General features: G+C 41.7%; 1 protein-coding gene across 2 annotated transcripts in view; it reads right to left on the reverse strand.

The window, feature by feature from the left end:
* Positions 1 to 11692: 11692 nt before the first annotated feature.
* Positions 11693 to 14494, reverse strand: part of Acat1 (Acetyl-CoA acetyltransferase 1) — a 78232-nt gene continuing 75430 nt past the window's right edge. For both annotated transcript variants that reach the window (XM_071680995.1, XM_071681004.1), the window contains exon 12: positions 11693 to 12433. In XM_071680995.1, the coding sequence (XP_071537096.1) occupies positions 12245 to 12433 (189 nt within the window). In that variant the 3' untranslated portion in view covers positions 11693 to 12244. The remainder of the gene's footprint in view (positions 12434 to 14494) is intronic.

Consider the following 14494-nt stretch of genomic DNA (forward strand, 5'->3'; position numbering starts at 1 on the left):
TAGAAGCAGTGAAAAATTTTTATCGAGGATGTAAGGCATGTGTACGTGTAGGAAGAGAGGAAAGTGATTGGTTCTCAGTGAATGTAGGTTTGCGGCAGGGGTGTGTGATGTCTCCATGGTTGTTTAATTTGTTTATGGATGGGGTTGTTAGGGAGGTAAATGCAAGAGTCCTGGAAAGAGGGGCAAGTATGAAGTCTGTTGGGGATGAGAGAGCTTGGGAAGTGAGTCAGTTGTTGTTCGCTGATGATACAGCGCTGGTGGCTGATTCATGTGAGAAACTGCAGAAGCTAGTGACTGAGTTTGGTAAAGTGTGTGGAAGAAGAAAGTTAAGAGTAAATGTGAATAAGAGCAAGGTTATTAGGTACAGTAGGGTTGAGGGTCAAGTCAATTGGGAGGTGAGTTTGAATGGAGAAAAACTGGAGGAAGTAAAGTGTTTTAGATATCTGGGAGTGGATCTGTCAGCGGATGGAACCATGGAAGCGGAAGTGGATCATAGGGTGGGGGAGGGGGCGAAAATTTTGGGAGCCTTGAAAAATGTGTGGAAGTCGAGAACATTATCTCGGAAAGCAAAAATGGGTATGTTTGAAGGAATAGTGGTTCCAACAATGTTGTATGGTTGCGAGGCGTGGGCTATGGATAGAGTTGTGCGCAGGAGGATGGATGTGCTGGAAATGAGATGTTTGAGGACAATGTGTGGTGTGAGGTGGTTTGATCGAGTAAGTAACGTAAGGGTAAGAGAGATGTGTGGAAATAAAAAGAGCGTGGTTGAGAGAGCAGAAGAGGGTGTTTTGAAATGGTTTGGGCACATGGAGAGAATGAGTGAGGAAAGATTGACCAAGAGGATATATGTGTCGGAGGTGGAGGGAACGAGGAGAAGAGGGAGACCAAATTGGAGGTGGAAAGATGGAGTGAAAAGGATTTTGTGTGATCGGGGCCTGAACATGCAGGAGGGTGAAAGGAGGGCAAGGAATAGAGTGAATTGGAGCGATGTGGTATACAGGGGTTGACGTGCTGTCAGTGGATTGAATCAAGGCATGTGAAGCGTCCGGGGTAAACCATGGAAAGCTGTGTAGGTATGTATATTTCCGTGTGTGGACGTGTGTATGTACATGTGTATGGGGGGGGTTGGGCCATTTCTTTCGTCTGTTTCCTTGCGCTACCTCGCAAACGCGGGAGACAGCGACAAAGTCTAAAAAAAAAAAAAAAAAAAAAAAAATATATATATATATATATATATATATATATATATATATATTTTTATTTAAAAAAAAAAAAATATATATATATATATATATATATATATATATATATATATATATATATATTTTTATTTATTTTTTTTATTATACTTTGTCGCTGTCTCCCGCGTTTGCGAGGTAGCGCAAGGAAACAGACGAAAGAAATGGCCCAACCCCCCCCATACACATGTATATACATACGTCCACACACGCAAATATACAAACCTACACAGCTTTCCATGGTTTACCCCAGACGCTTCACATGCCCTGCTTCAATCCACTGACAGCACGTCAACCCCGGTATACCACATCGCTCCAATTCACTCTATTCCTTGCCCTCCTTTCACCCTCCTGCATGTTCAGGCCCCGATCACACAAAATCTTTTTCACTCCATCTTTCCACCTCCAATTTGGTCTCCCTCTTCTCCTTGTTCCCTCCACCTCCGACACATATATCCTCTTGGTCAATCTTTCCTCACTCATCCTCTCCATGTGCCCAAACCACTTCAAAACACCCTCTTCTGCTCTCTCAACCACGCTCTTTTTATTTCCACACATCTCTCTTACCCTTACGTTACTCACTCGATCAAACCACCTCACACCACACATTGTCCTCAAACATCTCATTTCCAGCACATCCATCCTCCTGCGCACAACTCTATCCATAGCCCACGCCTCGCAACCATACAACATTGTTGGAACCACTATTCCTTCAAACATACCCATTTTTGCTTTCCGAGATAATGTTCTCGACTTCCACACATTCTTCAAGGCCCCCAGGATTTTCGCCCCCTCCCCCACCCTATGATCCACTTCCGCTTCCATGGTTCCATCCGCTGCCAGATCCACTCCCAGATATCTAAAACACTTCACTTCCTCCAGTTTTTCTCCATTCAAACTCACCTCCCAATTGACTTGACCCTCAACCCTACTGTACCTAATAACCTTGCTCTTATTCACATTTACTCTTAACTTTCTTCTTCCACACACTTTTCCAAACTCAGTCACCAGCTTCTGCAGTTTCTCACATGAATCAGCCACCAGCGCTGTATCATCAGCGAACAACAACTGACTCACTTCCCAAGCTCTCTCATCCCCAACAGACTTCATACTTGCCCCTCTTTCCAAAACTCTTGCATTTACCTCCCTAACAACCCCATCCATAAACAAATTAAACAACCATGGAGACATCACACACCCCTGCCGCAAACCTACATTCACTGAGAACCAATCACTTTCCTCTCTTCCTACACGTACACATGCCTTACATCCTCGATAAAAACTTTTCACTGCTTCTAACAACTTTCCTCCCACACCATATATTCTTAATACCTTCCACAGAGCATCTCTATCAACTCTATCATATGCCTTCTCCAGATCCATAAATGCTACATACAAATCCATTTGCTTTTCTAAGTATTTCTCACATACATTCTTCAAAGCAAACACCTGATCCACACATCCTCTACCACTTCTGAAACCACACTGCTCTTCCCCAATCTGATGCTCTGTACATGCCTTCACCCTCTCAATCAATACCCTCCCATATAATTTACCAGGAATACTCAACAAACTTATACCTCTGTAATTTGAGCACTCACTCTTATCCCCTTTGCCTTTGTACAATGGCACTATGCACGCATTCCGCCAATCCTCAGGCACCTCACCATGAATCATACATACATTAAATAACCTTACCAACCAGTCAACAATACAGTCACCCCCTTTTTTAATAAATTCCACTGCAATACCATCCAAACCTGCTGCCTTGCCGGCTTTCATCTTCTGCAAAGCTTTCACTACCTCTTCTCTGTTTACCAAATCATTTTCCCTAACCCTCTCACTTTGCACACCACCTCGACCAAAACACCCTATATCTGCCACTCTATCATCAAACACTCAACAAACCTTCAAAATACTCACTCCATCTCCTTCTCACATCACCACTACTTGTTATCACCTCCCCACTTGCGCCCTTCACCGAAGTTCCCATTTGCTCCCTTGTCTTACGCACTTTATTTACCTCCTTCCAGAACATCTTTTTATTCTCCCTAAAATTTACTGATACTCTCTCACCCCAACTCTCATTTGCCCTTTTTTTCACCTCTTGCACCTTTCTCTTGACCTCCTGTCTCTTTCTTTTATACATCTCCCACTCAATTGCATTTTTTCCCTGCAAAAATCGTCCAAATGCCTCTCTCTTCTCTTTCACTAATACTCTTACTTCTTCATCCCACCACTCACTACCCTTTCTAATCAACCCACCTCCCACTCTTCTCATGCCACAAGCATCTTTTGTGCAATCCATCACTGATTCCCTAAATACATCCCATTCCTCCCCCACTCCCCTTACTTCCATTGTTCTCACCTTTTTCCATTCTGTACTCAGTCTCGCCTGGTACTTCCTCACACAGGTCTCCTTCTCAAGCTCACTTACTCTCACCACCCTCTTCACCCCAACATTCACTCTTCTTTTCTGAAAACCCATACAAATCTTCACCTTAGCCTCCACAAGATAATGATCAGACATCCCTCCAGTTGCACCTCTCAGCACATTAACATCCAAAAGTCTCTCTTTCGCGTGCCTGTCAATTAACACGTAATCCAATAACGCTCTCTGGCCATCTCTCCTACTTACATAAGTATACTTATGTATATCTCGCTTTTTAAACCAGGTATTCCCAATCATCAGTCCTTTTTCAGCACATAAATCTACACATAAAAAGCACATAAATCTATATATATATATATATATATATATATATATATATATATATATATGTGTGTGTGTGTGTGTGTCTTTGTGTATGTATATGCTGATATGTATATGGGCATTTATGTATATATACATGTATGTGAGTGGATGGGCCATCCTTCGGCTGTTTCCTGGCGCTACCTCGCTGATGTGGGAAGCAGTGATTAGTGTTTGCCATAAGTTGTAAATGTATGATGCATAAATGTAGGTTTTAAGTCAGGGTCACTCCAGCTGGCACCATGGTAGAGTTCATCGTGATTAGGAATGAAGGTGAATCTTACTTTATAAAATGTTCACGTGTGCACACTGGACATACAGCTGGAGTACATGAATGAGTTCTGGATGTATGCACTTAATCCATTGCATGTATATGATTGAAAATTAACCTTATTGGTAATATGAATGTCACTGTACACATTATTTCCACTCACAAGTTTAATTCTGTGCACATGAAGGATCTTTTGGCTGGTCAAAGATGGCAACCCAAAAGAAAGATTAGTCACTAGAGCTGCCTGGAGGCATCAGTAACCTAAAAGTTACAACATTGGGCAGTTTTGCACCTTTTTGTAGAGGCTTCCCTAGTCAGTGGTGTCCAACCACCCACACCCATGCCACCCTTCCTAGGATTGGCCAGTTCAGTGAATAAGGTATTTTTCATACCCTACTAATTTTTAACTCATAAGAAAGAACAATGATTATTATGCCACATTTTTCTATACAGAATCACATACACTGAAATGTTGAAAATGCATATATGTGACTTGCAAACAAGATTGGCCAGTCTTGCAGATAATGTTTCGCTGAACTAAGAATGATCAAATCTTGATTCTTGAGAAAAAATATTTTTATGCACTTTTTCATAAAAAAATACATTAAGCATGATGTGGAGAGGCCGAAAAAATCAACAGCAGACCGAAAGGGTCGAGTTGGAGAGGTGTGAATGAGCTTCAGGGCTGTACACTTATTATTCTACCCCATGTGTGATGTAGTACCATACTTAAGAATCTGAGTTAATTTTCTTTCATACTATTCGCCATTTCCCGCATTAGCGAGGTAGCGTTAAGAACAGAGGACTGGGCCTTTGAGGGAATATCCTCACCTGGCCCCCTTCTCTGTTCCTTCTTTTGGAAAATTAAAAAAAAAATGAGAGGGGAGGATTTCCAGCCCCCCGCTGAGTTAATTATTTCAGTATATATTTTTATTCTTGTATGGCAACGGAATGTCCAGTGCTGGATGATCTGACGTACATTAATATAGGAAATAAAAAGAGCGTGGATGAGAGAGCAGAAGAGGGTGTTTTGAAATGGTTTGGGCACGTGGAGAGAATGAGTGAGGAAAGATTGACCAAGAGGATATATATATGTGTCGGAGGTGGAGGGAACGAGGAGAAGTGGGAGACCAAATTGGAGGTGGAAAGGAGTGAAAAAGATTTTGAGTGATCGGGGCCTGAACATGCAGGAGGGTGAAAGGCGGGCAAGGAATAGAGTGAATTGGATTGATGTGGTATACTGGGGTCGACATGCTGTCAATGGATTGAATCAGGGCATGTGAAGCGTCTAGGGTAAACCATGGAAAGTTCTGTGGGGCCTGGATGTGGAAAGGGAGCTGTGGTTTCAGGCATTATTACATGACAGCTAGAGACTGAGTGTGAACGAATGGGGCCTTTGTTGTCTTTTCCTAGCGCTACCTTGCACACATGAGGGGGGTGGGGATGTTATTCCATGTGTGGCGAGGTGGCGATGGGAATAAATAAAGGCAGACAGTATGAATTTTTTTTTTTTTTTTGCCGCTGTCTCCCGCGTTTGTACATATGTATATATATATATATATATATATATATATATATATATATATATATGTCTGTGTGTGTGTATATATATGTGTACATTGAGATGTATAGGTATGTATATTTGCGTGCATGGACGTGTATGTATATACATGTGTATGGGGGTGGGTTGGGCCATTTCTTTCGTCTGTTTCCTTGCGCTACCTCGCAAACGCAGGATGCAGCGACAAAGCAAAATAAATAAAAAAGATTATTCCATTTCCAGTGTTGGGTGGGACCCTTGCATACATGTATGGTGTAGGACTTCTGAGGCCAGTCAGTACTTTGTGATCAATTTTAATGGTGGTTATTCAGCAGGGTTCTGTAATGCCTCTGGAAGATTAGCATTAACAGTGAGTAAAGGAAAGATATTTCTTAAATGACAGTCCTGGATGTTTTTAGTTTTACTGTATGTTAAATTGAACAGTAATCAAGACTTTATCTTGATATTGTATGAAAGTGTTAATGTAAAAATAGGCTAGAGTTCTAAACTCCTTCAGATGGCTGTGGGTGATGAATGTACCTAAGAAATTATTTTAATCTGCATATTTTTCAAATGTATACTCTTTTCATCAACTTCCATTTCAGGTTGTGAGCTGCAACCTGTACCTTGTGTGTGGAAATTATGATCTGCTGTGGTAGAATTAACATGTAAAAAAGACACATAAAGTTCATGTACTGAAACAGTGATTCATATATTCAGCAAGTCATCAAAATTTATTATTTAAGTAATTTTGTTTATGGAGTTTCATTAGGCCAAAAAATATCCTGTTTCCCCTTTTATTCTTCACAACTTGTATGTGTTTACTAACTATTCACATACTGTACTCATTTCTTGGTTCTTTCCCTGTTATAACATTATTAGCCAGGATGTTCTATGTTTTTGATATCGTAAGTTGGGGATTAGAGAGCTTGCGAAGTGAGTCAGTTGTTGTTCGCTGATGATACAGTGCTGGTGGCTGATTCATGTGAGAAACTGCAGAAGCTGGTGACTGAGTTTGGTAAAGTGTGTGAAAGAAGAAAGTTAAGAGTAAATGTGAATAAGAGCAAGGTTATTAGGTACAGTAGGGTTGAGGGTCAAGTCAATTGGGAGGTAAGTTTGAATGGAGAAAAAATGGAGGAAGTAAAGTGTTTTAGATATCTGGGAGTGGATCTGACAGCAGATGGAACCATGGAAGTGGAAGTGGATCATAGGGTGGGGGAGGGAGCGAAAATCCTGGGAGCCTTGAAGAATGTGTGGAAGTCGAGAACATTATCTCGGAAAGCAAAAATGGCTATGTTTGAAGGAATAGTGGTTCCAACAATGTTGTATGGTTGCGAGGCGTGGGCTATGGATAGAGTTGTGTGCAGGAGGATGGATGTGCTGGAAATGAGATGTTTGAGGACAATGTGTGGTGTGAGGTGGTTTGATCGAGTAAGTAACGTAAGGGTAAGAGAGAGGTGTGGAAATAAAAAGAGTGTGGTTGAGAGAGCAGAAGAGGGTGTTTTGAAATGGTTTGGGCACATGGAGAGAATGAGTGAGGAAAGATTGACCAAGAGGATATATGTGTCGGAGATGGAGGGAACGAGGAGAAGTGGGAGACCAAATTGGAGGTGGAAAGATGGAGTGAAAAAGATTTTGTGTGATCGGGGCCTGAACACGCAGGAGGGTGAAAGGAGGGCAAGGAATAGAGTGAATTGGATCGATGTGGTATACCGGGGTTGACGAGCTGTCAGTGGATTGAATCAAGGCATGTGAAGCGTCTGGGGTAAACCATGGAAAGCTGTGTAGGTATGTATATCTGCGTGTGTGGACGTATGTATACACATGTGTATGGGGGTGGATTGGGCCATTTCTCTCGTATGTTTCCTTGCGCTACCTCGCAAACACGGGAGACAGCGACAAAGCAAAAAAAAAATATATTATATATATATATATATATATATGGATGGTATTGCAGTGGAATTTATTAAGAAAGGGGGTGACTGTATTGTTGACTGGTTGGTAAGGTTATTTAATGTATGTATGACTCATGGTGAGGTGCCTGAGGATTGGCGGAATGCGTGCATAGTGCCATTGTACAAAGGCAAAGGGGATAAGAGTGAGTGCTCAAATTACAGAGGTATAAGTTTGTTGAGTATTCCTGGTAAATTATATGGGAGGGTATTGATTGAGAGGGTGAAGGCATGTACAGAGCATCAGATTGGGGAAGAGCAGTGCGGTTTCAGAAGTGGTAGAGGATGTGTGGATCAGGTGTTTGCTTTGAAGAATGTATGTGAGAAATACTTAGAAAAGCAAATGGATTTGTATGTAGCATTTATGGATCTGGAGAAGGCATATGATAGAGTTGATAGAGATGCTCTGTGGAAGGTATTAAGAATATATGGTGTGGGAGGCAAGTTGTTAGAAGCAGTGAAAAGTTTTTATCGAGGATGTAAGGCATGTGTACGTGTAGGAAGAGAGGAAAGTGATTGGTTCTCAGTGAATGTAGGTTTGCGGCAGGGGTGTGTGATGTCTCCATGGTTGTTTAATTTGTTTATGGATGGGGTTGTAAAGGAGGTAAATGCAAGAGTCCTGGAAAGAGGGGCAAGTATGAAGTCTGTTGGGGATGAGAGAGCTTGGGAAGTGAGTCAATTGTTGTTCGCTGATGATACAGCGCTGGTGGCTGATTCATGTGAGAAACTGCAGAAGCTGGTGACTGAGTTTGGTAAAGTGTGTGGAAGAAGAAAGTTGAGAGTAAATGTGAATAAGAGCAAGGTTATTAGGTACAGTAGGGGTGAGGGTCAAGTCAATTGGGAGGTGAGTTTGAATGGAGAAAAACTGGAGGAAGTGAAGTGTTTTAGATATCTGGGAGTGGATCTGTCAGCGGATGGAACCATGGAAGCGGAAGTGGATCATAGGGTGGGGGAGGGGGCGAAAATTTTGGGAGCCTTGAAAAATGTGTGGAAGTCGAGAACATTATCTCGGAAAGCAAAAATGGGTATGTTTGAGGGAATAGTGGTTCCAACAATGCTGTATGGTTGCGAGGCGTGGGCTATGGATAGAGATGTGCGCAGGAGGATGGATGTGCTGGAAATGAGATGTTTGAGGACAATGTGTGGTGTGAGGTGGTTTGAGCGAGTAAGTAACGTAAGGGTAAGAGAGATGTGTGGAAATAAAAAGAGCGTGGTTGAGAGAGCAGAAGAGGGTGTTTTGAAATGGTTTGGGCACATGGAGAGAATGAGTGAGGAGAGATTGACCAAGAGGATATATGTGTCGGAGGTGGAGGGAACGAGGAGAAGAGGGAGACCAAATTGGAGGTGGAAAGATGGAGTGAAAAAGATTTTGTGTGATCGGGGCCTGAACATGCAGGAGGGTGAAAGGAGGGCAAGAAATAGAGTGAATTGGAGTCATGTGGTATACAGGGGTTGACGTGCTGTCAGTGGATTGAAGCAAGGCATGTGAAGCGTCTGGGGTAAACCATGGAAAGCTGTGTAGGTATGTATATTTGCGTGTGTGGACGTGTGTATGTACATGTGTATGGGGGGGGGGGTTGGGCCATTTCTTTCGTCTGTTTCCTTGCGCTACCTCACAAACGCGGGAGACAGCGACAAAGTATAAAAAAAAAAAAAAATATATATATATATATATATATATATATATTCTTTCTTTCTTTTAAACTATCCGCCGTTTCCCGCATTAGCGAGGTAGCATTAAGAACAGAGGACTGGGCCTTTGTGGAATATCCACACCTGGCCCCCCCTCTGTTCCTTCTTTTGGAAAATTAAAAAAAAAAGAAAAAAAAAAGAGAGGGGAGGATTTCCAGCCTCCTGCTCCCTCCCCTTTTAGTCGCCTTCTACGACACGCAGGGAATACGTGGGAAGTATTCTTCATCCCCTATCCCCAGGGATATATATATATATATATATATATATATATATATATATATATATATATATATATATATATATATCTTTCTTTTTTTCTTTTAAACTAGTTGCCATTTCCCGCATTAGCAAGGTAGCGTTAAGAACAGAGGACTGGGCCTTTTTTTGGAATATCCTCACCTGGCCCCACTCTGTTCCTTCTTTTGGAAAATTAAAAAAAAAAAAACGAGAGGGGAGGATTTCCAGCCCCCCACTCCCTCCCCTTTTAGTCGCCTTCTACGACACGCAGGGAATACGTGGGAAGTATTCTTAATCCCCTATCCCCATGGATATATATATGTATGTGAACGAATGGGGCCTTTGTTGTCTTTTCCTAGCGCTACCTCGCACACATGAGGGGGGAGTGGATGTTATTCCATGTGGCGAGGTGGCGATGGGAATAAATAAAGGCAGACAGTATGAATTATGTACATGTGTATATATGTATATGTCTGTGTGTGTATATATATATATATATATATATATATATATATATATATATATATATATATATATTTTTTTTTTTTTTTATACTTTGTCGCTGTCTCCCGCGTCTGCGAGGTAGCGCAAGGAAACAGACGAAAGAAATGGCCCAACCCCCCCCCCCATACACATGCATATACACACGTCCACACACGCAAATATACATACCTACACAGCTTTCCACGGTTTACCCCAGACGCTTCACATGCCTTGATTCAATCCACTGACAGCACGTCAACCCCGGTATACCACATCGATCCAATTCACTCTATTCCTTGCCCTCCTTTCACCCTCCTGCATGTTTAGGCCCCGATCACACAAAATCTTTTTCACTCCATCTTTCCACCTCCAATTTGGTCTCCCTCTTCTCCTTGCTCCCTCCACCTCCGACACATATATCCTCTTGGTCAATCTTTCCTCACTCATCCTCTCCATGTGCCCAAACCACTTCAAAACACCCTCTTCTGCTCTCTCAACCACGCTCTTTTTATTTCCACACATCTCTCTTACCCTTACGTTACTCACTCGATCAAACCACCTCACACCACACATTGTCCTCAAACATCTCATTTCCAGCACATCCATCCTCCTGCGCACAACTCTATCCATAGCCCACGCCTCGCAACCATACAACATTGTTGGAACCACTATTCCTTCAAACATACCCATTTTTGCTTTCCGAGATAATGTTCTCGACTTCCACACATTCTTCAAGGCCCCCAGAATTTTCGCCCCCTCCCCCACCCTATGATCCACTTCCGCTTCCATGGTTCCATCCGCTGCCAGATCCACTCCCAGATATCTAAAACACTTCACTTCCTCCAGTTTTTCTCCATTCAAACTCACCTCCCAATTGACTTGACCCTCAACCCTACTGTACCTAATAACCTTGCTCTTATTCACATTTACTCTTAACTTTCTTCTTCCACACACTTTACCAAACTCAGTCACCAGCTTCTGCAGTTTCTCACATGAATCAGCCACCAGCGCTGTATCATCAGCGAACAACAACTGACTCACTTCCCAAGCTCTCTCATCCCCAACAGACTTCATACTTGCCCCTCTTTCCAAAATGTGTGTACATTGAGATGTATAGGTATGTATATTTGCATGTGTGGACGTGTATGTATATACATGTGTATGGGGGTGGGTTGGGCCATTTCTTTTGTCTGTTTCCTTGCGCTACCTTGCAAACACGGGAGACAGCAACAAAGCAAAATAAATAAAGTTTATATCGCTCCAGCATTCATAACTTAAGGCCTCGAACTGATCACTCATAGTTTTGGAGATAAAGCTTTAGCACACTTTGTGCAAGCATCCTCCTAAGAGGCCATTACATGACAGTTACACATGGGCTGTCCTGTGCCAGTAATGACATCCAAAACAGTCACACTTGTCCAGTGTCAGTAATAATAGCTCACCCAAGACTGGGCTACCCTTGACAAAAGCCTGTGCAAAATGTAGTGAATTTTTACACACATCTTTTCAGACAAAATATTTTATTTATTACACTTGACCGCTGTTTCCCGCGTCAGTGAGATAGTGCCAGGAAATAGACAAAGAATGGCCCAGCCACTCATATACACCCATACATGCACAGATACATACACAGACATATATACACAAGTACATATCCATACTTGCTTGCCTTCATCTATTCCTGTTGCTACCCTGTCACACAGCGACGCAGCACCAGGAAAGCACAAAAAAGGCCACATTTGTTCACACTCAGTCTCTAGCTGTTATGTGTAATGCACCAAAACCACAGACCTTTCCATGGTTCTTTGTAAGAGTAAATAAACGTTAGTATTATTATATAGCCCCAGGGCTCCTCTCACACGGCTTCTGCATGCAGAAGCAGGAATGAGAAGGTATTCAATGAGACTGCTCCATTCAATTTATTGGCAATGATAAACCCTTGCAGAAGATAGCTTCCCACTTGTGGTTTAACCAGTTGAATAGAGTCCAGCAACTCTACAAAATCACCACATTCACAAAACTTCACTTCAGTAGATTCTTTTAAGTCCTTTTCTAATACTGCCTTCACACGTCAAATAATTAATGGTCATTAAATTCTTTGATCTTTTTTTGCAACATGTTCAAATCAGCTCTGTGTTTCATTAAAAACTGACCTTCAAAATAAAAAACTGGAATTTCAGAACCATACAAAGTGAGCCACTTTTCATTACCAAGTTCAGTGATGTCCACTTCCACCAATTCAAAATCCTCTTTCAAAGGTTCCAAAACCTGCAATGATAATTTGAAAATCAGTTCCTGTGAGTTCCATACAAAAAAATGTGATGAAAGATGGCAAATGTATTGGGTGCTGATGTTAGGTCTCCAAAATAAAAATTCTGTGTAATATTGTACTGCATTTGGAAATATCCAGTTGTGTGTTGCTTATATTCTTAATGTACCAGTTTTATTTGAAGATGAGATGAATATAAGATACGTTAGTTAACTGTTAAGGGGCTGCAAGAGGAAAGCAAAGAAAGAGAGGGTTATTTTGGAAGAAAATTTAAGATAAGTAATTGCTGGAACGAAGGTGAAAAAGGAAAGAAGTGGATGTAAGAGTGAAATGGAAATATGATAAGTAAGGAGATAGTTGCTAAATCAAAAGGAGTAAGTGAAAGGGAGATGGAATGTATTTTGAAGAACTGATGAAAGTGGAAGTTGAGGCAGCAGCTGAGGCACGCATGGGTATGGAGGTTAGAAGGAAAAGGATACAAGTGCAGAGGCCTGTAGCAAAAGGGATAAAAAGACCAATAATGACCCTGAACATAGGAAAGGCACTTGAAATGGATGGGATTACAGCTGAAATGTTGAGGATGGTGGAGAAAATGTGATAGATTGGATGCATTTGATAGGTTATCTAGCATGGAAGCAGAAGATTACGCCTGAGGACTGGGTGAGTTACTATTGTTCCTTTATTCAAAGAAAAAGGTTCTAAGGATGTATGTACCAAATGTAGGGGAACAAGTCTTCAGTATACCAGAAAAAGTGTGTGCAAGAGTGTTCATTTGAAAGAGTGATGAATGTGACAATGCACAATTAACAGGAGTAAGGGTTTTTAGGAAAAGTAGGGGAAGTGTGAAACGGATTTTGCTGTGAGAATGTAAAAAAGTATGTATGAAAAGGTAAGAAGCTATATGAAATTTTTGTATATTTGGAGAAGCATATGACAATCAAGAGGATGTTGTGAAAGCCTTTTACAGAGGAGCAAATGCATGTTGATGAGTAGATAGAGAGTTGAGGTAAAGTTTTGGTATATATGTGGGTGTGAGGCAGGGCTATGTGAAATCACTGTGGGTTTTTAACTTATATTTTTTTCATTTACTATACTTTATTGCCAACTCCCGCGTTAGCGAGGTAGTACTAGGAAAAGACAAAAAAGGCCACATTCGTTCACACTCAGTCTCTAGCTGCCATGTGTAATGCACTGAAACTACAGCTCCCTTTCAACATCCAGGTTTTTAACATATACATATATATATATATATATATATATATATATATATATATATATATATATATATATATATATATATATTTGTTTATGGATGGGGTTGTTAGGGAGGTAAATGCAAGAGTTTTGGAAAGAGGGGCAAGTATGAAGTCTGTTGGGGATGAGAGAGCTTGGGAAGCGAGTCAGTTGTTGTTCGCTGATGATACAGCGCTGGTGGCTGATTCATGTGAGAAACTGCAGAAGCTGGTGACTGAGTTTGGTAAAGTGTGTGGAAGAAGAAAGTTGAGAGTGAATGTGAATAAGAGCAAGGTTATTAGGTACAGTAGGGTTGAGGGTCAAGTCAATTGGGAGGTAAGTTTGAATGGAGAAAAACTGGAGGAAGTGAAGTGTTTTAGATATCTGGGAGTGGATCTGGCAGCGGATGGAACCATGGAAGCAGAAGTGGATCATAGGGTGGGGGAGGGGGCGAAAATTCTGGGGGCCTTGAAGAATGTGTGGAAGTCGAGAACATTATCTCGGAAAGCAAAAATGGGTATGTTTGAAGGAATAGTGGTTCCAACAATGTTGTATGGTTGCGAGGCGTGGGCTATGGATAGAGTTGTGCGCAGGAGGATGGATGTGCTGGAAATGAGATGTTTGAGGACAATGTGTGGTGTGAGGTGGTTTGATCGAGTGAGTAACGTAAGGGTAAGAGAGATGTGTGGAAATAAAAAGAGCGTGGTTGAGAGAGCAGAAGAGGGTGTTTTGAAGTGGTTTGGGCACATGGAGAGAATGAGTGAGGAAAGATTGACCAAGAGGATATATGTGTCGGAGGTGGAGGGAGCAAGGAGAAGAGGGAGACC

The sequence above is a fragment of the Panulirus ornatus genome, chromosome 2, assembly GCF_036320965.1.
Source record: "Panulirus ornatus isolate Po-2019 chromosome 2, ASM3632096v1, whole genome shotgun sequence".
In the NCBI taxonomy this organism is placed as follows: domain Eukaryota; kingdom Metazoa; phylum Arthropoda; class Malacostraca; order Decapoda; family Palinuridae; genus Panulirus; species Panulirus ornatus.